The sequence below is a fragment of the Xenopus tropicalis genome, chromosome 4 (assembly GCF_000004195.4).
Source record: "Xenopus tropicalis strain Nigerian chromosome 4, UCB_Xtro_10.0, whole genome shotgun sequence".
Classification (NCBI taxonomy): domain Eukaryota; kingdom Metazoa; phylum Chordata; class Amphibia; order Anura; family Pipidae; genus Xenopus; species Xenopus tropicalis.
In genome coordinates, this window is record NC_030680.2 from 13,353,975 (window position 1) to 13,379,506 (window position 25,532).

At 45.8% G+C, this 25,532-nt stretch overlaps 1 protein-coding gene across 3 annotated transcripts in view; it reads right to left on the reverse strand.

Moving 5' to 3' along the window:
• Positions 1-25,532, reverse strand: part of dgkz (diacylglycerol kinase, zeta) — a 100,583-nt gene that overhangs the window by 57,820 nt on the left and 17,231 nt on the right. Inside the window, exon 1 of one of the 3 annotated variants that reach the window (XM_004913383.4) lies at positions 22,900-23,333. The exons of 1 other annotated variant lie outside the window; for it this stretch is intronic. In XM_004913383.4, the coding sequence (XP_004913440.1) occupies positions 22,900-22,955 (56 nt within the window). In that variant the 5' untranslated portion in view covers positions 22,956-23,333. Of the gene's footprint in view, positions 1-16,383; positions 17,607-22,899; positions 23,334-25,532 lie in introns of those variants that run through there. One more of the 3 variants, XM_002934096.5, reaches the window with a different exon arrangement.

The following is a 25,532-nucleotide window of genomic DNA, read 5'->3' on the forward strand; positions in this document are numbered from 1 at the left end:
ACCCAGGGCACAAATAAGCACTCACCCCAAATCCCCCCCTAACTGGCCTTCAGGCTGGGCCCCCTTAGCCCATAACAAGGTTACAGATATATAGAAACATTGGGGTAACAGTCACCCCGCTATAGTTCCAGGGGTACCCAGGGCACAAATAAGCACTCACCCCAAATCTCCCCCTAACTGGCCTTCAGGCTGGGCCCCCTTAGCCCATAACAAGGTTACAGATATATAGAAACATTGGGGTAACAGTCACCCTGCTATAGTTCCAGGGGTACCCAGGGCACAAATAAGCACTCACCCCAAATCTCCCCCTAACTGGCCTTCAGGCTGGGCCCCCTTAGCCCATAACAAGGTTACAGATATATAGAAACATTGGGGTAACAGTCACCCCGATATAGTTCCAGGGGTACCCAGGGCACAAATAAGCACTCACCCCAAATCTCCCCCTAACTGGCCTTCAGGCTGGGCCCCCTTAGCCCATAACAAGGTTACAGATATATAGAAACATTGGGGTAACAGTCACCCCGCTATAGGAGTAGAACAAATAAACACATGCAGAGCTGACTGCTGCAATTCTTATATATATATATATATATATATATATATATATATATATATATATATATATAATCTGTTAAACAAGGGAACCATTTAAGCTCTATGAATGGACAGTTGTCACATCATAGAATAATAAGTAATATTTACACCATGACGTTACATATTTACGTGACAAAAACCAAGTCAACAATAGTTAACTTCACATCATCACTACTGTCAATGCAAAAAAATAGTGTAAATTGGTTTTATTTGCAGAAGGCGAAGCTTTCTATTCATGGCCGGACTGTGTGTCAACAGAAAAGGAGAAGGATAGGATGTATATGTCACGTTTCAAGGGCAGTTAAACCTCCCCGGCACATTTTTTTTTTCTTTAGCCCCAGTGTAAAGGCCAGTGGCCCCATCTTTGAGCTGCACTGATCTTGGGGATCAGCAAAACGTGGTGGAAGCTGTTAGTGATGCACTTGGCAAGGGGGTCTGTGCACTGGGTCTAATGCGATGAATTCTAGGGATGAACCAAATGCAGGGTTTGGTTTGAGATTTGGTGAAGATTTGGCTTTTTTAGCAGGATTTGGCCAAATCCAAGTGTCTGGCCGAACCGAATTCGTAAAATCGAGGGACTTTTGGTTACGTGAAAAATGTTTAAGCACGCGCTTCTATTTAACCCTTCTCACCCTAATTTCAATATGCACATTTGGATTCAGATTTGGGTCAGTATTCGGCTGAATCTTTCATGAAGAATTCGGGGTATGGCCGAACCTAAAAATAATGTATTCAGTGCATTAGTAATGTGTAGGTTGAGAAAACCTTAACCCGACCCTTAATCCGCTTGATCCCAACCCGAACCCCACCTGACCCAGCATCTCCCCTCTATTTATAGACCCACACCCGCCACGCAATGACATCACAAAAGGGGTGGGGCATATCAGGCGCGCGTCTATATATTCCCAAGCCAGAAGAGGAAGCCGACAGTGTTAGGTCGCAGGCAGAGAGGGTGACCTGCAAGTGTTGTGCCAAGGTCGGCCCGAGCTCGACTGACCCCCGGGTATCGGGCTGGCCCGCACATAACTACAGCGCATCCCTAATAAATTCACCAAGAAGCGTTAAATTGCCCTTTAATTTTACCTAGCCACATTTACATTAGCCCCACTAAGACTCTTCCCCGGCATAAGTGGATCCAAGCTCCTTCCTATCCATATACTTACCTAAATTGCGTGTATTCTCTTCTTTTTAAACCTAGGCTGCTCTCTTTCCTACTGGCAGGAGAAAGGGGAGGGGCTTGATTAGGGCGTTCTTCCCATTGCATTGATCTCTACTGGCCACAAGAGGGAGCTCCTGCTTTATAAAAATATGTTTTACACTGCTTCCTCTGGCTCTTTTGAGATCAAAGCAACAGCAAATTTCAAAAGGGGGTCATTTGCCTGAGCGGCAGGAAGGAGCACAGCCCAGGAAGAGGAAGTGCAGATAATTAAGACTCCTCTGCCTGAGCAAGTAATTGTATTTGGTTCAAATCATAAGTAATCCAACAATGCACACATCCCTGAGGAAGGTCACTGTTATGTGACCAATTCCAATCAGTCGTTATTTGGGTTGAAAGCCTGAATCTGGACAGTTTTTTTTTGGCTCATATTATATATATTTATTATATTTTTGCTTTTTATACGCAGTAAAATGTAAGCCTGGGCAGGCCTTATTTTCACCACACGGGACCCTTGTGTGTCTGCATATTTGCTTTTATTTGTGTATGGGACTGCGCCCGACGGATCTAACAATAAAACAGTAGAACGCTTGCTTGGATTTACGAAATAAAAACATACTCCGCGTAACCTCAGACAAGGGAGCGCCCTTTCTGAGGAAACACAAAAAAAAGCCGACTCCATACTTGGTCATTATTATGTGACTGTAACGAATCAGAACACATTTATGGGACGGCGGCACAAAAATGCTGCCCGACTTGTTACCAAAGTGGCTCCTTTGTATGTAAAGAAAAAGCTATATATAAGGTGAATGTTTGAATTGGGTTTACAACAAGCACGACAAAGCGCAAACTTCCCCATCTCATCGGAACAAAAGATCTAAACATGAAGAGGCTCTAAAAATAAAGGCAGCGGGCAGAAGCGGGCCCTCTGGGCGATTCCTAACCTTTGGGCGCTCGTGGGAGACATACAACATGCTATAAATCACTTAAAATACCACAGTCCCGGCTTATTGCCCCTACAGTATGTAAAATCTTACCGAAATGATAAAATGTATGGTGTATGTATGCCAGAGTAAGTGTAAGCAATGCAGAGCTATGGGATGGTTTGTGGGCGCTATTATTAACAATGGAGTAGCTCCCAGATAATGTCTAGTGTTTCTACAAGTTTAGGCATGTAGTTATCTTAAAGCAGGCTGCTAAACCAGTTTCTCCCCCTTAAGATATAATAGTCCTACTGAGTTTCCCTTCAATCACTTTAGTCCAGAAAAAACTCTGTACTTCAACCTGAACTGTATTTCCATTACCTGCTATCCCACAGCCCCAGTCCCCCCACTGCTACTATAGGCACCATCTCTCCCTACTATACCTGCTATCCCACAGCCCCAGTCCCCCCACTGCTACTATAGGCACCATCTCTCCCTACTATACCTGCTATCCCACAGCCCCAGTCCCTTCCCAGAGACTATTATCCCCCCACTGCTACTATAGGCACCATCTCTCCCTACTATACCTGCTATCCCACAGCCCCAGTCCCTTCCCAGAGGCTATTATCCCCCCACTGCTACTATAGGCACCATCTCTCCCTACTATACCTGCTATCCCACAGCCCCAGTCCCTTCCCAGAGGCTATTATCCCGCACTGCTACTATAGGCACCATCTCTCCCTACTATACCTGCTATCCCACAGTCCCAGTCCCTTCCCAGAGGCTATTATCCCCCCACTGCTACTATAGGCACCATCTCTCCCTACTATACCTGCTATCCCACAGTCACAGTCCCTTCCCAGTGGCTATTATCCCCCCACTGCTACTATAGGCACCATCTCTCCCTACTATACCTGCTATCCCACAGTCACAGTCCCTTCCCAGAGGCTATTATCCCCCACTGCTATTATAGGCACCATCTCTCCCTACTATACCTGCTATCCCACAGCCCCAGTCCCTTCCCAGAGGCTATTATCCCACCGCTACTATAGGCACCATCTCTCCCTACTATACCTGCTATCCCACAGTCCCAGTCCCTTCCCAGAGGCTATTATCCCACCGCTACTATAGGCACCATCTCTCCCTACTATGCCTGCTATCCCACAGCCCCAGTCCCTTCCCAGAGGCTATTATCCCACTACTACTATAGGCACCATCTCTCCCTACTATACCTGCTATCCCGCAGTCCCAGTCCCTTCCCAGAGGCTATTATCCCCCCACTGCTACTATAGGCACCATCTCTCCCTACTATACCTGCTATCCCACAGCCCCAGTCCCTTCCCAGAGGCTATTATCCCCCCACTGCTACTATAGGCACCATCTCTCCCTACTATACCTACTATCCCACAGTCACAGTCCCTTCCCAGAGGCTATTATCCCCCCACTGCTACTATAGGCACCATCTCTCCCTACTATACCTGCTATCCCACAGCCCCAGTCCCTTCCCAGAGGCTATTATCCCCACTGCTACTATAGGCACCATCTCTCCCTACTATACCTGCTATCCCACAGCCCCAGTCCCTTCCCAGAGGCTATTATCCCCCTCTGCTACTATAGGCACCATCTCTCACTACTATACCTGCTATCCCACAGCCCCAACCCCTTCCCAGAGGCTATTATCCCTCCACTGCTACTATAGGCACCATCTCTCCCTACTATACCTGCTTTCCCACAGCCCCAGTCCCTTCCCAGAGGCTATTATCCCCCCACTGCTACTATTAGGCACCATCTCTCCCTACTATACCTGCTATCCCACAGCCCCAGTCCCTTCCCAGAGGCTATTATCCCCCCACTGCTACTATAGGCACCATCTCTCCCTACTATACCTGCTATCCCACAGCCCCAGTCCCTTCCCAGAGGCTATTATCCCCCCACTGCTACTATAGGCACCATCTCTCCCTACTATACCTGCTATCCCACAGCCCCAGTCCCTTCCCAGAGGCTATTATCCCCCCACTGCTACTATAGGCAGGCACCATCTCTCCCTACTATACCTGCTATCCCACAGCCCCAGTCCCTTCCCAGAGGCTATTATCCCACTGTTACTATAGGCACCATCTCTCCCTACTATACCTGCTATCCCACAGCCCCAGTCCCTTCCCAGAGGCTATTATCCCCCCACTGCTACTATAGGCACCATCTCTCCCTACTATACCTGCTATCCCACAGCCCCAGTCCCTTCCCAGAGGCTATTATCCCCCCACTGCTACTATAGGCACCATCTCTCCCTACTATACCTGCTATCCCACAGCCCCAGTCCCTTCCCAGAGGCTATTATCCCCCCACTGCTACTATAGGCAGGCACCATCTCTCCCTACTATACCTGCTATCCCACAGCCCCAGTCCCTTCCCAGAGGCTATTATCCCACTGTTACTATAGGCACCATCTCTCCCTACTATTCCTGCTATCCCACAGCCCCAACCCCTTCCCAGAGGCTATATTTCTGACTGTGACCTGCCAAAATAAACAGGAGCTCTATTAAAAGAATCATTTGAATCTTGCAAATGTGCCTTTACACATATTTTGCAAATAGGCAGCCTGTAACTACAAATTCAAATATGCATCACCAACCAGGGAACCCCTCCCCAAAAAATTATTTTTGAACAATTAAAGAACAAAGCAACTTTCCAATGCAAGTTAGTTGAAAATGTTCATTAGTTTTAAAATATTTTTTTTTTTAATTTTAATTGAAATTACTGTTGGCTCCTGAAACAAGGCATCAGAAGCCAACTCAATAACATATCTGGAGGAGAACGGATTTCTGCTGCTACCAATAAGCTTATGGAAAATAAATGCTAAAACATATTGTATGTTACAGACATATAAATGTAAAGGTATGTTGCAAGGAGCAAGGGGAAGCCGTTTCCTATAATATCACTTCCTGTTTTGTACCAGTTACTCTATGTTACAACTTCCTGACCTGGAAGAACTGGAGCAGGAAGTAGTGGGAGGGGGTTTGTAGCTCTTGCAATTGCAAGCTGGCCCCTTGCTACCCATTTACCTATTACATACATTTCCTGACACATTAATGGGCCACTACTTTTTCTCATTGTATTTATAATAGTATTAGACCATAATAAACAATACAGCAGTGAAAACATAGGGGATTTTGGCACTGCAGGGGGGTTGTGGGAGAAAAGGACAACGATACCTAAGTGCCCTGCCATGGGGCGCTTCATTGTCCAACAGGAGATAGAGAACAAGTAAAGGGGAGAAGTATAGCAGCCAAGAGGGCATTCTCAGGGCTGCCATCAAGGGGGTACAAGTGGTACTGCAGTCAGGGGTCCTAGGGCCAAGGGGTCCTTAAGAACAGGTTGTAAATTGGCTGGCCTGCAGGAGAGCGGGTGAGGTTTTTATTAAATGTGAGCAGAGATTTGGCATAATTGGGTGTTGCTGGGAGGATCAGGGGCAGTGGCGTTCCTAGGCCACAGTGGGCCCCCCTTGCAAAAAAAAGCCTTCATAGGGGCCCGGGGTACAACGTAAGCACATCCTCACGTCCCCCATCTCCGCCTGCTAGCTATCAGGTAAGAGAGCAGTGGGGAGGGGGGGTTCGCTAAAGCTATGGAGGAAGCAGACCCCCCCGGTCCTGTCCCCCTCACAACTGTGGGGTCTGCTTCCTCCTCTACAGTTAAAGGGGTATTGTAAGATTGTGCATCCATAATATCCACAGCTAGTCAAGACCCTCTGTCCCTGGGTGATCAATGAGTTAAAGTTTGTAGTACGGGGGCCATGATTACTGATGGTCTTCATTATTTATAGTTGCCTATAGTATCTGCCGCTCTCTTCTGACTCTTTTCAGCTTTCAAATGGGGGTCACTGACCCCAGCAGCCAAAATCTATTGCTCTTTAAGGCTACAATTTTATTGTTATTGCTACTTTTTATTACTTATTTGTCTATTTAGGCCCCTCCTCTATTCATATTTGTGTCTCCTTTTCAAATCACTGCCTGGTTGCTAGGTTAAACAGGACTCTAGCAACCAGATAGCACCTGAAATTCCAAACTGGAGAGCTGCTGAACAAAAGGCTACATAGTTCAAAAAACGCAAATTACAAATGAAGACCAATTGGAAATTGAGCACAGAGAATGTAAAAAATACAGGTATGGGACTTTTATCCAGAATGCTCCGGACCCAAGGCTTTCCGGATAAGGGATCTTTCTGTAGTTTGGATCTCCATACCTTAAGTCTACTAAAAAATAAATTAAACATAATTTAAACCCAATAGGATTGTTCTGCCCCCAATAAGGGGTAATTATATCTTAGTTGGGATCAAGTACAGGTACTGTTTTATTATTACTGAGAAAAAGGAAATCAATTTTTAAAAATTAGAAATATTTAATTATAATGGAGTCTATGAGAGAATGCCTTTTTGTCATTCGGAACCTTGTTTTTTTTTTTTTTTGTCATTCGGGCCTTTAGGCATATAGCCATTAGCCTGTCGGTTCTGGGAGGAGTGTCGCCCACGCTCCGGGTTACCCTAGGCCATAGGCTACAATAGTACATTAGAGGAAGGTATGTTTCCCCCCCCCCACGGCCTGCAGGAAATACAAGTCATTCAAGGAAGTGCAAACGTATGGATGGGGAATTAGCATTGCATTGTTCCAGCGGATAAAGTCCTCCTTTAAAGAGCACTGACACTGAGGCTGCGAGCGGGTCACAGTAATACATGGGAGAGGCGCTAGGAAATAACCCCAAGTGAATTGTTGTTATTCATGAGGAATGGTTTCTTGCACTTTCCTATTGAGGAGGCAGAAGATTCTAGCCATAGAGGGGATATTTCTTATTGCACAGTCAGCCAAGAACTACAGCTCCCATGATTCTTAGTGAGCCAACGGCCCATCAGTGGAACATATTATACACATATCATGAATTTAGAAAACTCCCAGCATCCCCTGCTGCCACAATATACAGGTGTAGGACCTGTTATTCAGAATGCTCAGGACCTGGGGCTTTCCCGATAAGGGATCTTTCTGTAATTTGGATCTCCATACCTTAAGTCTACTAAAAGATCATTTAAACATCATTGAAACCCAATAGGATTATTTAGCCTCCAGTAAGTATTAATTATATTCTAGTTGGGATCAAGTACAGGTACTGCTTTATTATTACAGAGAAAAGGGAATCATTTAACCATGAAATAAACCCAATAGGGCTGTTCTGCCCCCAATAAGGGGTAATTATATCTTAGTTGGGATCAAGTACAGGTACTGTTTTATTATTACAGAGAAAAGGGAATCATTTAACCATTAAATAAACCCAATAGGGCTGTTCTGCCCCCAATAAGGGGTAATTATATCTTAGTTGGGATCAAGTACAAGGTACTGTTTTATTATTACAGAGAAAAGGGAATCATTTAACCATTAAATAAACCCAATAGGGCTGTTCTGCCCCCAATAAGGGGTAATTATATCTTAGTTGGGATCAAGTACAAGGTACTGTTTTATTATTACAGAGAAAAGGGAATCATTTAACCATTAAATAAACCCAATAGGGCTGTTCTGCCCCCAATAAGGGGTAATTATATCTTAGTTGGGATCAAGTACAAGGTACTGTTTTATTATTACAGAGAAAAGGGAATCATTTAACCATTAAATAAACCCAATAGGGCTGTTCTGCCCCCAATAAGGGGTAATTATATCTTAGTTGGGATCAAGTACAGGTACTGTTTTATTATTACAGAGAAAAGGGAATCATTTAACCATTAAATAAACCCAATAGGGCTGTTCTGCCCCCAATAAGGGGTAATTATATCTTAGTTGGGATCAAGTACAGGTACTGTTTTATTATTACAGAGAAAAGGGAATCATTTAACCATGAAATAAACCCAATAGGACTGTTCTGCCCCCAATAAGGGGTAATTATATCTTAGTTGGGATCAAGTATAGGTACTGTTTTATTATTGCATTATTATTATTATTATTTTCAGATATAAATTCACTTCCAGTATGAGCCATAGTCCAAGACAATTTCAAATTGGTCTCCATTTTTTTTTATTGCTTGTGGTTGTTGAACTATTTAGCTTTTATGTTCAGCTGCTCTCTAGATTAAAATTTCAGTAGTTATCTGGTTGCTAGGGTCCAAATTACCTTAGCAAATGGGCAGTAGTTTAAATGACAGACTGAAAGATGCATAGGAGCAGGATAAGAATTGAAAATTGACAGTGACATTGAAACTGTAGTTTCACAGGGCAATAGTTTTTTGCCTGCTGGGGTCAGTGACCCCCATTTGAAAACTGCAAAGTGTCAGACAAATCATTCAAGACCAATTGAAAACTTGCCAAGAATAGGCCATTCTAAAACATACTAAAAGTTAATGTAAAGGTAAATGACCCCTTTAATACTGCACAAAATTAGAGACAAACAAATGAGATTTAAGTCTTATACAAAGCAGCTATGAGAGGGGAAAGCAGCCAATGTAAGTAATTAAGCAAATTAGAGCCTGACATTTACTGCTACTACTCACTCCTCTCAATAAAAGCAGCTTCTGACTCCCATATAAATAACATCCAATGAGCATTCTCCATCTGTTCCAGTGAATAAGCACGGCTCCTCGCAGCGCAATGCATTTAATGGGCTACTCTGTCGGCCCATAGCGCGAGGGAAGTATGCTCAATGGCTGCATTTATCTCCTTATTAGTGTCTTATTGGTGTGTAGGTGCCATCTCAGTGCATTGTGCCTGAGTCTGAGCTTTCAGCCAGCGCTACACATTAGAACTGCTTTCAGCTAACCTATTGTTTCTCCTACTCCCATGTAACTGGAGGAGTCCCAAGCCGGACTTGGATTTCTTACTATTGAGTGCTATTCTGATACCTTCCCATTGTTCTGCTGATTGGCTGCTGGGGATGAGGGGTGAGGGGAGGAATCACTCCAACTTGCAGCGCAGCAGTAAAGTGTGAGTGAAGTTTATCAGAGCACAGGTCACGTGGCAGTGGCACCCTGGGAAATGAAGAATATGGCTAGCCCCATGGGAAAAACAGATTACAATGCAGCTCTATTTACTGATGCGTTTTGAAAAAAAAAAAAAAACATGTTTTCCCATGACAGTATTCCATTAAGTTAATGTTGCCAAACTGGACACAACTGCACCAGGTGCAACACCTGCTTACAGCTTCAATGTCGCTTGAACTCAGGCAAAAAAAAAAAAAAAAACCCACCAAAAACATGACAATTGCGTAAAATTAAAAAAAAAAAAAAAAAAAAAAAGAATCTGAGGAAAGGGTGTGCTGCAATATTCTCTGATGAAAGGTTTACAGATTGCAGAATAATGAAAAATACCCAGAAATGAAGATAGAAGTAAGAGTGCAGAGTTCTAGTATCATGGAGCTGAAAGAAGGCAGGGGTGGGCTACAGGGAGGGGGCGCTGAAAGGGCCCAGGGAGTGCTAAAGGAAGAACACTAAAAGAGCCAGTGGGGTGCTAGAGAAAACGCTGAAAGAGTCCCGGGGGGGGGCTCTAGAGCAGTGATCCCCAACCAGCGGCTCAAGAGCAACTTGTTGCTCCCCAACCCCTTGGATGTTGCTCTCAGGGCCCCCAAACCAGGGAGTTATTTTTGAATTCCTGACTTGGGGGCAAGTTTTGGTTGAATAAAAACAAGATTTCCTACCAAATAAAGCCCCTGTAAGCTGATAGGGTGCACAGAGGCCCCGAATAGCCAATCACAGCCCTTATTTGGCTCCTCCATGAACTTTTATGGTGCTTGTGTTGCTCCCCAAGTCTTTTTACATTTGACTGTGGCTCACGAGTAAGAAAGGTTGGGGAGTAACTGAAACTTGACTGTTATATTCTGATATCCGCTGCATAAAAATCAAAAGGCAAATAAAAATTATTGAAAGGAAAGGTAGGAGAGACTCCAGAAAGCCAGAAAGAACCCAAGGGAGCAAAAATAGACTGTCAGGTCTGGAGTGGGAGTCAAAATAGGCCTTGCCATTCCATGTATACAGTGGTCATACAGCCCTGGCATTAAACTACAGGCCCAGCGGAAGAGTTTAAATGTCAGATGTTACTCATCAGCATCCACTGCTACCTCCTATTAGAAGCAAGCAGATAATATTCCAAATGATGCCCCAACAGGAACATTAGGGTCCCTTTATCCCAGGGCAATTTGTCTGGCTGTCTGGTTGTTAGGCCTTGATTACCCCAGCAACCAGGCAGCCGTTTGAAAGATGAAGTGAAGCCACAGCCAATATTTCTTTTCTTGGCTACCGAGGTCAGTGACCCAGGCAAACAGACCAGTGATAGAAGGAATAAGAGGTATAGAACCTTATTCTACCTCTTTATCATTCAGAGAAAAGTTGATAAAAAAGAAGCATTTTTGAGAACACACCCTCGCTACTGGGTGCAAGTGAAGCATGTGACACCTCACAATGTGCTACATAACCCACAGGATGGCAGGAATATGTCACATCATGAAGCTTCAGCAGATAAAAGAGCCTGAGTAGTGTGTGTGTGTGTGTGTGTGTGTGTATATGTGTGTGTGTGTGGGGGCGAATAGAAGAGCAGATTCCATTCGACTGAAGCAGCCTGTGCCATAGAGTGCCCTGTCGTGCTCAGCAAATATACCTTTTACTATGGTGCTTCCCACAGCCAGCAGCACCGTCCTACTAAACCTACCTTTTATTATACTTTATTTATATAGTGCCGGCCCGTATAATCAACCCTTTTACAGAGATCATACATAATTTATATCAGTCCCTGCCCCAGTGGAGCTTACAATCTAAGGTTCCTATCCCATTCCCATCAGCCCCTGCCCCAGTGGAGCTTACAATCTAAGGTCCCTATCCCATTCCCATCAGTCCCTGCCCCAATGGAGCTTACAATCTAAGGTTCCTATCCCATTCCCATCAGCCCCTGCCCCAGTGGAGCTTACAATCTAAGGTCCCTATCCCATTCCCATCAGTCCCTGCCCCAATGGAGCTTACAATCTAAGGTTCCTATCCCATTCCCATCAGCCCCTGCCCCAGTGGAGCTTACAATCTAAGGTCCCTTTCATATTCCCATCAGTCCCTGCCCCAGTGAGCTTACAATCTAAGGTCCCTATCATATTCCCATCAGTCCCTGCCCCAGTGGAGCTTACAATCTAAGGTCCCTATCACATTCCCATCAGTCCCTGCCCCAGTGGAGCTTACAATCTAAGGTCCCTATCACATTCCCATCAGTCCCTGCCCCAGTGAAGCTTACAGTCTAAGGTCCCAATCATATTCCCATCAGTCCCTGCCCTAGTAAGCTTACAATCGAAGGTCCCTATCACATTCCCATCAGTCCCTGCCCTAGTAAGCTTACAATCGAAGGTCCCCATCACATTTACACACACACTATGGTCAATTTTATCAGTAGCCAAATAACTTGCCTGTAGTCGTATGGGAGGAAACTGGGGTACCCAGATATACACATATAGGGAGACCATACAAACTCACCACAGATAAAGAAAGTCAGAATGCAGCTAAGCTGAAGTGCCTAAGCTACTGAGCCTCCTAGGACTAGCATGGGCCTGCTTTGCCCGTGCAGCATGAGCTGCCTCAGTGGGGTTGCCTTCTTCATGCACGTTACCCCTCTGGGGTTGCACCTCACATGAGCATATCCCCACAATAGAATAACATGAATAACGTGGACTTGAGCTGACCTTAACAAGGCTAAAGATACATGAACATACCACATCAGTGTCGGACTGGCCCACCAGGTTTCCAGGAAAACTCCCGGTGGGCCCAGGTGTAAGTGGGCCCTCCTGCTCCTGAGCATTTGGCCTGTTTCATGGTCATTCCCTATTTCTGTATGGAAAGAAAGAGGAAAAATAAATGGAAGAATAGATGCTAGCGTGTAAATAAAAGATACTAGGAGAATAACGCGGTTGGGTGGGGAAAGGAGGAAAAATAGTATGGAGAGTTTGGCCTACGATGTAAAGTTTTCTGGTGGGCCCCTGTGGTCCCAGTCCGACAATGTACCACATTAGAAGTCACCCTTCTATAAATACCCGGGGATCCAGGATCAAAAGTAAACATTTAGCCTAACACTTATTGGTCTGGGACAGTACCACTAAAACCCTTTTCTTTACAGTACATACCTCGGGTGGCCAAAATGCTTCAAATAGCCCCTCACCAGTCCCTATGATAATTGCCCTGAGAGGGCTAGCACCAATGCTAGCCGGGTCATACTCACCTGAAAAAAATGATTCTCATAGGGAGCCATTGAAAGAATATTCTGGCCCTGGGCTATTAAAAAACTATAATATATAGGAATATATAGGAATATATAGGAATACAGTTTTCCCTTAATATGCGGCAGATAACAACACAGCGTGGAATGGAACAAGTCTGTACCGGTCTGTTGTGCCTAGGGTAACTAATCTGGTCTCCATTCCATAACGACTGATTGGCCCTTAGGGCACAAGGTGCCACATAGGGATCCTGATTTTGGGTCCAGAAAGTGAACCAATCCAACACTTATCTACATTTAAGGGCTAATGCCCATTGCACCAGGCTTTAATTTGCCCTTATCTCTCAGTTAGTAAAAAGGGAAGCGGTTATGTGGGGCAACAAATGCACTTGATGCAACTGACCGATTTGCATCACAATTCACTGCTGTGTCTTAATAAATAAATTAAAGTTAAACGACGATGGAGTTTCTCCATGAGATCATTTTAAAGGGGTAGTACACCTTTATTTTAACTCGGGGGCCCACTTATCAATGTTTGAATGTATTTATTTAGTTTTTATTTACCAGACTTGAGAATTTGAGTTTCACACCTTCATAAAAATGTGCACATTCAAGATTTTCAAGTTAAGAAAAAACCCCAGAAATGAGATTTGAATTTTGATAAATCTGCCTCTTAGTATATGACATATTCGGAGACTAAAGAGTTTTTATTTTTTGTGGGTTTTGAATTATTTAGCTTTTTATTCAGCAGCTCTCCAGTTTGAAATTAAAGCAGCTGGTTGCTATAGTTTATTTTACCCTAACAACCAGGAAGCCGATTGACAGGAAGAGGAGTAGGAGAGACCTAAATGGAAAGAAACTTAAAAGTAACAATAACGTTGTTTTGCTTTATGCATGTTATTACCAGAGATGCACTAAATTCAGGACCCGGTTCAGGGTTGGAGGCACCTGAACAGTCTGGTTGCTAGGGTCCAATCCACCCTAGAAACAAGGCAGTTATTTGAATGAAAGACTGAAAGATTAATATGAAAGGGCTGAATAGAAAGATAAGGAATAAAAAGTAAAGGTCCCCATACACCTTCAGATCCGCTCACTTAGCAATATCGCCAAGCGAGCGGATCTTCTCCTGATATCCCCCACCTACGGGTGGGCGATATTGGGAGAATCCAGGCAATAACGACAGGTATAGGCAAAGTCGGTTCGGGGACTGCATCAACGAGCCGATGCGGTCCCTGATCCGACTAGATTTTTTAACCTGCCCCATCGAGGTCTGGCAGATTTCAGGCCAGATATCGGTCTGGCAGGCCCGTCGATAGTGCCCCTACACGGGACGATAAGCTGCCGAATCGGTCTAAGGGACCTATATCGGCAGCTAGAATCAGCCCGTGTATGGGGACCTTAACAATAGCAGTAGTTATTGTTTTGTCTGCCGGGGTCAGTGACTCTCAGCTGAAAGCTGAAAAGAGTGAAGACCAATTGAAAAATTGCTTACAAGTACCCCTTTAAGAAGAATCAGATATGAAACATAAGGACAGAACTTGCCATACACTGAAAGATCAACTTTTTTGGCAAGGTAGTGAACCAAGACCTCTCCCCGATAGGCCCACCTTGATATTGGTTGGGGGGCCCGTCAGATATTGGTTGGGGGGCCCGTCAGATATTGGTTGGGGGGCCCGTCAGATATTGGTTGGGGGGCCCGTCAGATATTGGTTGGGGGGCCCGTCAGATATTGGTTGGGGGGCCCGTCAGATATTGGTTGGTAGGCCCGTCAAAGTGCCCCATACACGGGCAGGTAAGCTGCCGATTGAAAAAGCTAAATCGGCAACTGCAATCTGCCCGTGTATGGCCACCTTTAGACTTTTGTTGCTTCAACTGTTCCAGGACTACAGTTCCCAGCATCCCTGCACTAGGTCATCTATAGGAGAGATAGTGAGAATTGTGGATCTGCAGCGTCTGAACTACAAGTATAACATAAGTTCAGACAAATAAAAAAAATATAAAAATCTAACTTCAATATTTTATAGAACAGTACATCAAAGCGGTTGAAAAATGCAACCACACAGAAGATCAGAGGGCACACTTCTTGCATTATATTAATCATATTCTACCTTAAATCGCTTAATGAAGGGATTCCCCGCCCCCCCCTGTAATGGAATTAATAACACAAAAACACATCATACGATATTTTGTTCCACAAGATCATGACTTGGAAAGTAGCGTTCACCAGTGGAAAATATATAAAGTCATCAGATTCACGCTGACAACATCAAATGGAAACAGTCCTTTATTCAACACACACAGTGCAACCACAAGAACGTATAAACAAAATAAAATGACAAATTAGGAGCGGGACTGCGCTTAAACCATAGAGTCAGAGGGGATTACAGCAAGTGCAGTGCAATGTTTTGATTATACCAAATATACAAGTTATTTAGCAGAAAAATTGGCCCGGTTTTAATGTTAGTTTTAAAGGAACAGTAAGACCAAAAAATGAAAATATATCAAAGAAATTAAACAATAATGTACTGTTGCCCCGCACTGGTAAAGGTTATGTGTTTGCTACAGAAACCCTACTATAGTTTATATAAATACCCCGCTGTGTAGCCCCGGGGGCAGCCATTCCTGCACTGGTACAGCTGGGGTGTTTGCTAAAGAAACCCTACTATAGTTTATATAAATACCCCGCTGTGTAGCCCCGGGGGCAGCCATTCCTGCACTGGTACAGCTGGGGTGTTTGCTACAGAAACCCTACTATAGTTTATATATAAATACCCTGCTGTGCAGCCCCGGGGGCAGCCATTCCTGCACTGGTACAGCTGGGGTGTTTGCTACAGAAACCCTACTATAGTTTATATATAAATACCCTGCTGTGCAGCCCCGGGGGCAGCCATTCAATAGGAGAAAAGGAGCAGGTTACATAGCAGATAACAGATAAACTCTGTAGAATACAACAGTGTCCTATATGTTATCTGCTATGTAACCTGTGCCTTTTCTCCTATTGAATGGCTGCCCCCGGGGGCTACACAGCGGGGTATTTATATAAACTATAGTAGGGTTTCTGTAGCAAACACCCCAGCTGTACCAGTGCAGGAATGGCTGCCCCTGGGGCTACACAGCGGGGTATTTATATAAACTATAGTAGGGTTTCTGTAGCAAACACCCCAGCTGTACCAGTGCAGGAACGGCTGCCCCCGGGGCTACACAGCGGGTTATTTATATAAACTATAGTAGGGTTACTGTAGCAAACACCCCAGCTGTACCAGTGCAGGAATGGCTGCCCCTGGGGCTACACAGCGGGGTATTTATATAAACTATAGTAGCGTTACTGTAGCAAATACCCCAGTTTACCAGTGCAGGGCAGTACATTATATTTTAATTACTTTAAAACACATTTGTTGGTGTTACTGTTCCTTTAAATGAAGATGCCTGCCACATTGCAGACTATCATGGGGTAAGGAAGTCATACAGTAACAGCAAAGTAAAGTTTCCAACCATTGGCTCACCTGCGCCTGAAGAATCGAAGCCCGCTGAAGGCCTTGACGCTGTGTCTTCGGCTCACCACAAGCCTTTCGGTTTCGGGGTTCCTTTCCGACTCGCTGGAAGCACCCGAGCTGCTATTGCCCAAGTCCTCGTCCATGCCCTCTTACCTGCCCCCCCCTCCCCCCCGAAATCTACGCAACCGTGTGGCCTCACGCCATGCTCCCAGAATCAAAGGAAGAGAGCGCCAAGTCCTGCCTTAGGAATCTGCCCAGCACAGAGCACTGTGCATACTGCTTGCAGATACCGGTGTGTACACACAATGCAAAATAACATTGCAAAAGTCTACATAGGCATTGGTATCAGTACACACAACGACACAGCCCTAATATTATACACATACACGACAATTATTCTTACTCCATGGCTGTGTCAAGACACTGCTTTCTACTTACAAACCAAGCGATCACAATGACAACCCTGTTGTTGTACTATGGCTGTCCATTGTCACTTGAAACCTGACTATAAAACGCCTTCCGTCTCCCTTTAATCCAAGAACAAACCGACTCTAGAGATGAATGAGCAGCCTAACTAGCAGTGTGGCAACCGTAATCCCCGTATACAGCCGAGCCTGGAAACCCTACACCCCAAACACAGATACAATCAGAAAGTGCCAAGAGAATAAGGGACAGATCCCTGTACAGTAATATAATACAATAGTGACACGACTAGCAATAGACTAGTGACGGCGGTAGGAATCCATTAACACACGAAGGGGCGTAACTATACAGAAAAGCACATACTAGAGGGTATAGGGGACATTGGCTGATAAGCAGCTTAGGTATTTGCTTTTGATCCCAATGTTGGGGGTGGGTTAATGGAATAATGCACTACTACTAGTCAGTTACACACACCCCTACTACTAATAGGAATACACAGTGGGGCAAGATATGTATCAGCCTAAGCCTCTGCCCACTCTGCTCTCCTGCCCACTCTGCCCACTCTGCCCACTCTGCCCTCCTGCCCCACACACACAGCCCACTGTACCTGCCACATACACAATACCCTATGGCTGCCAGCGAAGCTTCCCAGCCCCAGTCAGCAGTGCTAAAGGCATGCAGGGTTCCTTCCCCTCTGACACACAACACGTTTCCTGTCACTTCCCAGCTCACAATAACAAGACTCTTCCCAACCAGGAAGTGTTTGAAGCCTGTGCGTCCTACACCGAGGACCCGCACACATAGGCGTCCTTTCTGTTGCCTGCTCAGGCTGAGAGACGAACTACAAAAGAAGTAGCGAGCGCCACCTTCTGGTAACTTTAAAAAATGACTGCTATTCAAAGGGATGGAAACCCTGCTGGGTTTAACTAAACTTTTACTTTACAGGGTTACCCTTTTGAAATAAAAAGTGGTATAAAGGTGACACCTTTATTGGCTAAGCCTAAGATAACCATAGCCAAAAGGGGTTACCCTGTAACATTTTGACTGGCTAGCACCCTACATTACTAAACTTTACTAAACTTGTTGCTGGATTACAAATCCCAGAATAAAGTAACATATAATGAAGGGTGAGGCATGCTGGGAGCTGTAGTCCAGCAACATCAAGGTTGTATTCTTAAAGTAATATTGCGCAATAAAACTTTTTCTAAACTTTTACCCAAATCTCCACAGCCAGCGACTGCTTTAAAATGAAAAAAAAAAGCTGATATAAATCTGGCTCCATGTTCTCTGTTCCTGCAATTGGAGTTGGGAGCATTAAACCCAGTTTCCCAGCACTGAACAAGTCTGTCCTTATCCCCATGTCTGATTCCTGTGCCATATAATGAGGGGAAAATGCCATCATTATCTCTATATGTAAGGTACCAGCAAGGTGCCTGACACAGTGCTGGGAATCAGCATTCTCATTGGTCACTTCTTCTGTATTTATAATGAAGTTATTTATCAGTAGAATTCTCATTGGTGAATTTTCTTGCATCTATAATTATGTTTTCTAGCAACTTCTATAGCAAAACTAGGGGGCGCAAGGTTTTTGAAACCACCACTAAACTCATTTCCACCAAAACCATGACTTACTAGTTCATACCCCCCAACTGTCCCGCTTTTCGCGGGACAGTCCCGCTTTTTATGGCGCGTCCCGCTGTCCCGGATAGTTCCATGAATGTCCCGCATTGTGGGACATTCATGGAACTATCCGGCACAGCGGGATGCGCTTGCTGTGCCGAATGTTCACGCTTCGCCTGCGGCTTCGTTATGCCTCTCCTTGTGCAGCGCGACAGTCCCTTTTATAAGGTTGCGCCTGTGGGTGTGACGTCATTACGCACAGGCGCAACCTTATAAAAGGGCCTGTCGCGCAGCGCAAGGAGAGGCATAACGAAGCCGCAGAAGAAGGCGGAGCTCCTATGGGAGGTACTGTGATAGGGGGACACTGTGTATAGGGGACTACTGTGATAGGGGGACACTGTGTATAGGGGGCTACTGTGATTGGGGGCTACTGTGATTGGGGGACACTGTGTATAGGGGGCTACTGTGATAGGGGGCTACTGTGATAGGGGGACACTGTGTATTGGGGGGCTACTGTGTATGGGGGGCTACTGTGTATGGGGCGGGCTGCTGTGTATGGGGTGGGCTACTGTGTATGGGGGGCTACTGTGTATGGGGGCTACTGTGTATGGGGGTTACTGTGTATGGGGGGGCTACTGTGTATGGGCGGGCTACTGTGTATGGGGGGGCTACTGTGTATGGGGGGGCTGCTGTGTATGGGGGGGCTGCTGTGTATATGGGGCTACTGTGTATGGGGGTTACTGTGTATGGGGGGGCTACTGTGTATGGGCGGGCTGCTGTGTATGGGGGGGCTACTGTGTATGGGGCGGGCTACTGTGTATGGGGGGGCTACTGTGTATGGGGCGGGCTACTGTGTATGGGGCGGGCTACTGTGTATGGGGCGGGCTACTGTGTATGGGGGCTACTGTGTATGGGGGGAAAAACTGGTACTTAGTTATAACTCACTTATAACTGACTGCCTTCTCTCTATATTTGTATTTTAATGTAGGAGTTGCTGTATTGTTTTCCTTAGGTCGTTCAGTATGAGGGTATAGCACATTTTCGTCTGCTCCCGCCATTTGATCTATATAAAAGGGGTATTTTTTTTAAAACGGGGTGTGGTAATTGGGGCGTGACCACAAAAGGGGGCGTGGTCAAAAAAATTGTCCCTCTTTTCATTTTTCAAATGTTGGGAGGTATGACTAGTTATTTATTAAAAGATTTAAGACATGAATTAAAAAGGATGTGAAAAAAGGAAGGAACTTGTAAAAGGGACACCTGACTTCTACATAATCTCAGCAGCTTTTAGATGGTGTTTTGTTGCTTTCAGATTTGTCTCAGTTTTGTCGCATAATAAATCACAAAAAAATTGTGTTAGGAGAGGGGCCAGGGAGGGGGACTACAATACAGCCAGGGCCGGATTTCTACTTGGGGCACCCCAAGGCCGCCCCCATTCGGCCGCTGCCGGCGCGAATGCGCATGCGCCTAACTTGCGCATGCGCGAACAAGCCCCCCCCCGTGACCGCTAATGCGCAAGCGCCAAACGTAGACCTCCCATACGGCGCAGTGGGGAGGTGTCCCCATTGCTCCGTATGGGAGAAAAATGTTAAAATTTGCTTGCGGCGGGGCGGCATGCTGCCCCTGTGTATGTGCCGCCCTAGGCCCGGGCCTTTGTGGCCTCGCCACAAATCCGGGCCTGAATACAGCAGAGCTTGTGGTCCGGGCCCTCCTGTCACCCTGTCTGTTGTATAGGTAGTTCCGGCACTGAAAAGTCACCAAAGTGCAAATTTTTCAAATTTAAAAACCAGGATCTCTACTGTTTCGAATTGCCGCACAAAGAAACAGTGTCAAAAATCCGAAAACCTCTAACGTTTTAAAGGAAAAAAGGATCCTCCAGGCAGGACTGGGGTGTGGAGGGCCCACTGGGGCCCGCGCCCATAGCGTACCCCCCCCCGAGGGGCCCCCCACCCGACGACCTTCCCTGAGCACGTAAATATAACGCGTCGGGGCAGGAGCGTTTAGGCAGGGGGAGCGGGTCTGGGCCGCCGGGGCCCACTAGAGCCGGGGCCCACCAGGATTTTTCCCGGTGTCCCGGCGGCCCAGTCCGACCCTGCCTCCAGGGAAAGAAAGGGGCATCCGCCATTGACTTCTACATTATCTCAGCAAGTTTTAGCTGGGAAATTGTTGAATTCTTATTTTTAGCTTATTTTTAGCTGTTTTAAAGCACAGTAAATCTCTTTCACTTTTTTTTTGCGACTTCTGCACAAAAAAAATCGGAGCTTTCGTTAATGGCCCCCTAAAAATTATAGTTAATATGTTAATAACCACCAGGGTCGGATGGGGATGCCGGGACACCGGGAAAAAACCTGCTGGGCCCCGGCGGCCCAGACCCGATCGCTTTAGGGCGCTCCACCGAGCCGCCCGTCTCCCTCCCCCGACACGCTGCAGGTAACTTTCATTTACGCGCATTCAGGGGAGGGGGTCGGACGGGTGGTGGGGGCCCCTGTGGAGGGGGGATGTGTGTGTGAAGGCTGTGGTGGGGACATTGGGGGCAATCCGACAATGATAACCCCTTTAATGACGTGATGAAATATGCCTTATTTTTATCGATACTAGATGTTATATATATAAAATGAAAGGCACCAAGAAATATAAATAAATGTTAGAGTACTAGGAAATGTTGGTTCAGGACAAGCAATGAGTGAGCACGTAAGGGTATTGTTATAATGAACTAGGTATAAAAAAAAAAACTCTCCTAAAAAAAAAGATCTCCTATGAAATTTATCTTTGCATTATTTATATAAAGACCAGTGTCGACCCAAATACAGAACTGGTAGACTGTTGTTCAATATGGGCACTGTCCCCCCCTTTGTGGCACAACCCCAACTTCTTTAATCACAGACCACCCTCTTTCATCACCTCCTCCCCCACTGTCCGGCAAGGCAATGTTAAAAAATGGCAACCCTAGCCCCACTAGATCCTTAGAGCTATCTTGTACTGGAATTGGAATCCAGTAGGTACCAACAAGCCAGGTGGCTCCCAGTAGTAGTGTATGTCCGGCTTGGTAAAGCTGTAATACGTGCCCAGATTTGGTCAGGCAGTTTTGTCAAGTTTGACCATGCTGCCCGTCACCTCAGGGACCCTATGGAATCACAGCTATGTCCAAACTTGAACATTCCATCTGCTGATATACCTTGGCAAAATCCCAAATCCGCAAGCATTTTAGATAGTAGTTCCCACAGTTTACTTTGGCAACCAGTATGGCAGGGCCCTCGCATTTGTATATATGTATATATATATTACAAATACATATCCAATATCTGTGAAGAATCTCCATATGCGGTACTAAATAGTTACTGTAAAGCAAAGTGAAAGGACCAAGTAAAGGACTAGCCCCCATTACAATCAGTTCATATTTTCCAATAATAATCTCTAATGATGGCATTTAACTAGTGCTATGCAGACAATATTCAGAGACCCAGTGCAATACTTGGTTGGTATTTCTCCCCCTCTAGTAACGTGAATAACCTCCATCTGTTTAATGGCACCTTCCTACCCCCCCCCCCCCAACACTCTGCCTCCTCATAACTATCTGACAGGCAGCCTTATCTTAATTACCCAGCATCCCTTTCTCTGCCTCTTTACCACCAGCTGACCAAGCCGATATCAAAATCCACTTCCTGCTTCCCCTCTCTCACTTCATTGAATGGTTCCCATTCTGTACCACAGTATAAATGATACAAGTGAGCAATGAAAGGAACCAAAAGAATATTGCAGCAAAGCACTGGCAGGTTAAAAGCCGAGTGGGGGGGAAATACAATCTTTTACACACATTTTGCTATGAAGCCAAGTGCCCACATACTCATCTCCACCTACAGGTCTTCATTCATACAGGAATAACATGGACCAGATATCCCTCTGCCCCAAATCCAACCTGTGACAAATGCAGTGCAACCCTTTTCCCTCTCTGTAGTAAACATGTGCAACTTTCACCTACCAAGATGTAGCTGAACTACCACACTCAACCGCCTACCTGAGAGAATTTTCATTCCCATCCCCTAGCATACAACTTATTCATTCTTGCAAAATATATCAAATATCAGGGTAAGAAAGTCAATTAAAAGGGGATAATTCACGTTTACTATACAATTGATCTTTATTTTTCGCTGTTTTTCATTGATTTAGCTTTTTTTTCAGCAGCTCCTCAATTCAAGCTCTCTCATTGCTAGGATACAATTTACCCTAGCAACCAGGCAGTGGTTTGAATGAAAACAGAACACTGTAGAACAGGGGTGGCCACACTTTTTGCAGTTGCGACCGGCGTGAATGTGTACGTACGTAATCGCGCAGCACTTCCACATCCCTGGCTTGATGGCGGTCCACTAGAAATCTACGGGGGATTGACTGGTGGACCGCGATTGACGTATTGGCCACCCCTGCTGTAGAACATACTTTAAAGAACTACTCCTTTACACTTATATATACATATTCACGGGCACTAACCTTGTCTCCTCCTCCGGGGGTGTTGGTGGCACATCCCAGGAATATCTTTTCCACATGGGCACGGATTTCTGTTACACCCTCCTTGCTGCTTGGAACCTGTCCCCACTAGCACCCGGAGCGATGCCTGATCACTGGCCTCTTGTGTAGATTATTGCCCTTTGCATTGCCTGCCTCACTTCTCCATTATCCTTTGCTCACTGTTATATCTCCCTCCACCCTTATCTGATCTCCCTTATTATTCCCCGCACTGCTTTTGTCCCAAATAACTTATCTAAGTGTCCCAGCGCTCAACCATCTCTCCTCCCTACCCAAAGCTAATTTCTCTCTCTTGCTCTTTTCATGACTCTCTTTCCCAGAAGCCTCTCTGTTTTACCCTGTTAAATTTACCCTGTTCTGTTCAGTTGCTTCTCTTCCATTTATTTTTACCCGTGCCCACTTTCCTCTCTCACTAATCTCTCTTCCTTATGGCTCCCATCTCCTCGCTCGTGTCTTGACTTTTCATGTCAGGCAGATATTTGGTTGCGCCTTCCTGTTTTTAACACTTCCTTCTCTAATTTCTCTTGTTTCTGATTGTTTCCACCCACGGACCCTCTTGAGTGCAAAGAAAAGCTGAGGATAGCGTGCAGCCGTGCATTTCTGTCTATAACACAGGATATTGGTGTCAAAATAGGATTCAGCACCATCTTCTGGAGACAGCACCCACGTCTGTGGGGTCCCCTAGCTTATTGCTACTGCAACCCTTCCTACATATTTTTTTTTACTTAAAAGGGATTTAAAACCCCCCATAAACTTCCATAATGAAAGAAAATGTTTATCACAGGGGGTACTAATTTGTTAGCATCCACTGTAATCACTCACCTCAGGCCCCAGCCCAGTGGAACTACTCTGCGTTGGACCCACACACACAAAAAAATCTTCAAATGGGCCCGGCAAGTGTCATATTGTGTGTGGCTCCACCAATGGACATGCTCCATTTTCACACCATCACTGCCCTGATGCCCCCGTTCCCAAGTCACTATTTAGTGGGCTGCTGGGGGGCTGTTTGGGCCTCTGGGTACTGGGAATGCCAGGGGGGCTGTAAGATGCCATAGACACTCACTATTTATTGGGCTGGGGGGGGCTGTTTGTGCCTCTGGGTACTGGGAATGCCAGGGGGGCTGTAAGGTGCCACAGACAGTCACTATTTAGTGGGCTGCTGGGGGGCTGTTTGGGCCTCTGGGTACTGGGAATGCCAGGGGGGCTGTAAGATGCCATAGACACTCACTATTTATTGGGCTGGGGGGGGCTGTTTGTGCCTCTGGGTACTGGGAATGCCAGGGGGGCTGTAAGGTGTCACAGACACTCACTATTTATTGGGCTGGGGGGGGCTGTTTGTGCCTCTGGGTACTGGGAATGCCAGGGGGGCTGTAAGGTGCCATAGGCAGTCACTATTTATTGGGCTGGGGGGTGCTGTTTGTGCCTCTGGGTACTGGGAATGCCAGGGGGGCTGTAAGGTGCCACAGACAGTCACTATTTATTGGGCTGGGGGGGCTGTTTGTGCCTCTGGGTACTGGGAATGCCAGGGGGGCTGTAAGGTGCCACAGACAGTCACTATTTATTGGGCTGGGGGGGCTGTTTGTGCCTCTGGGTACTGGGAATGCCAGGGGGGCTGTAAGGTGCCACAGACACTCACTATTTATTGGGCTGGGGGGGGGGGCTGTTTGTGCCTCTGGGTACTGGGAATGCCAGGGGGGCTGTAAGGTGCCACAGACAGTCACTATTTATTGGGCTGGGGGGGCTGTTTGTGCCTCTGGGTACTGGGAATGCCAGGGGGGCTGTAAGGTACCACAGACACTCACTATTTATTGGGCTGGGGGGGCTGTTTGGGCCTCTGTGTAATGCCAGGGTCTATTTTGAATCCCAGTTTGAACCTGTTTCCAGAACTAATGCCGACATGTTCTTATTATTGCCTTTGGGAATAGAAATAGGTAGCACGCAGGTTAGATCACCTCAACAGAACCAAAGGCTCATTGTTGTAGATTATTTACTATCCCACTATATGTTTTGGTCTAACATACAGCCAGAAACCTTCTTTCTGTGTAAACAGGCGACACACGGGTGATGTAACTAGAACGTAATGGGTTCCACAGCAAACTTATTTAAAGCCCCCCCCCCCCTTAGCTTTAGGAATAATACAACATATATAGAAACAGCTTATTGGCCATTGCCCTACTGAGCCCGCTAGCAGTCTTAAGATCTGCTTGCTCTATAGTTGTGCCCCTCTATACAGGTCAATCATTTGTGCTAACTAGGCCACTCCTTGGCAACTTATTGGCCCATGTACGAGCCCAAAATGAAGCATAAACAATACCTGGTCAGGGCTGAGGCAGATACCTATAGGGCTGACTTAAATATATACAGATGGACATGTCTCACTTTTGTATAGAACTTTAATGTAATAAAATCAAACATTTTTACAGGTTAGTTAGGGCTATGATCTATATCAGCCTTTAGGCTGTCACTTCCATGATGTTCTGATTTTGCCTTTTGTGGGCCAGCCCCACAATGTGGGAATCTCTATGGGCAACAAAGCATATAGACAATTCTGTCAACAAAGACAGCAGCAGTTAAACCCTCTTTCTACTGTAATTTAT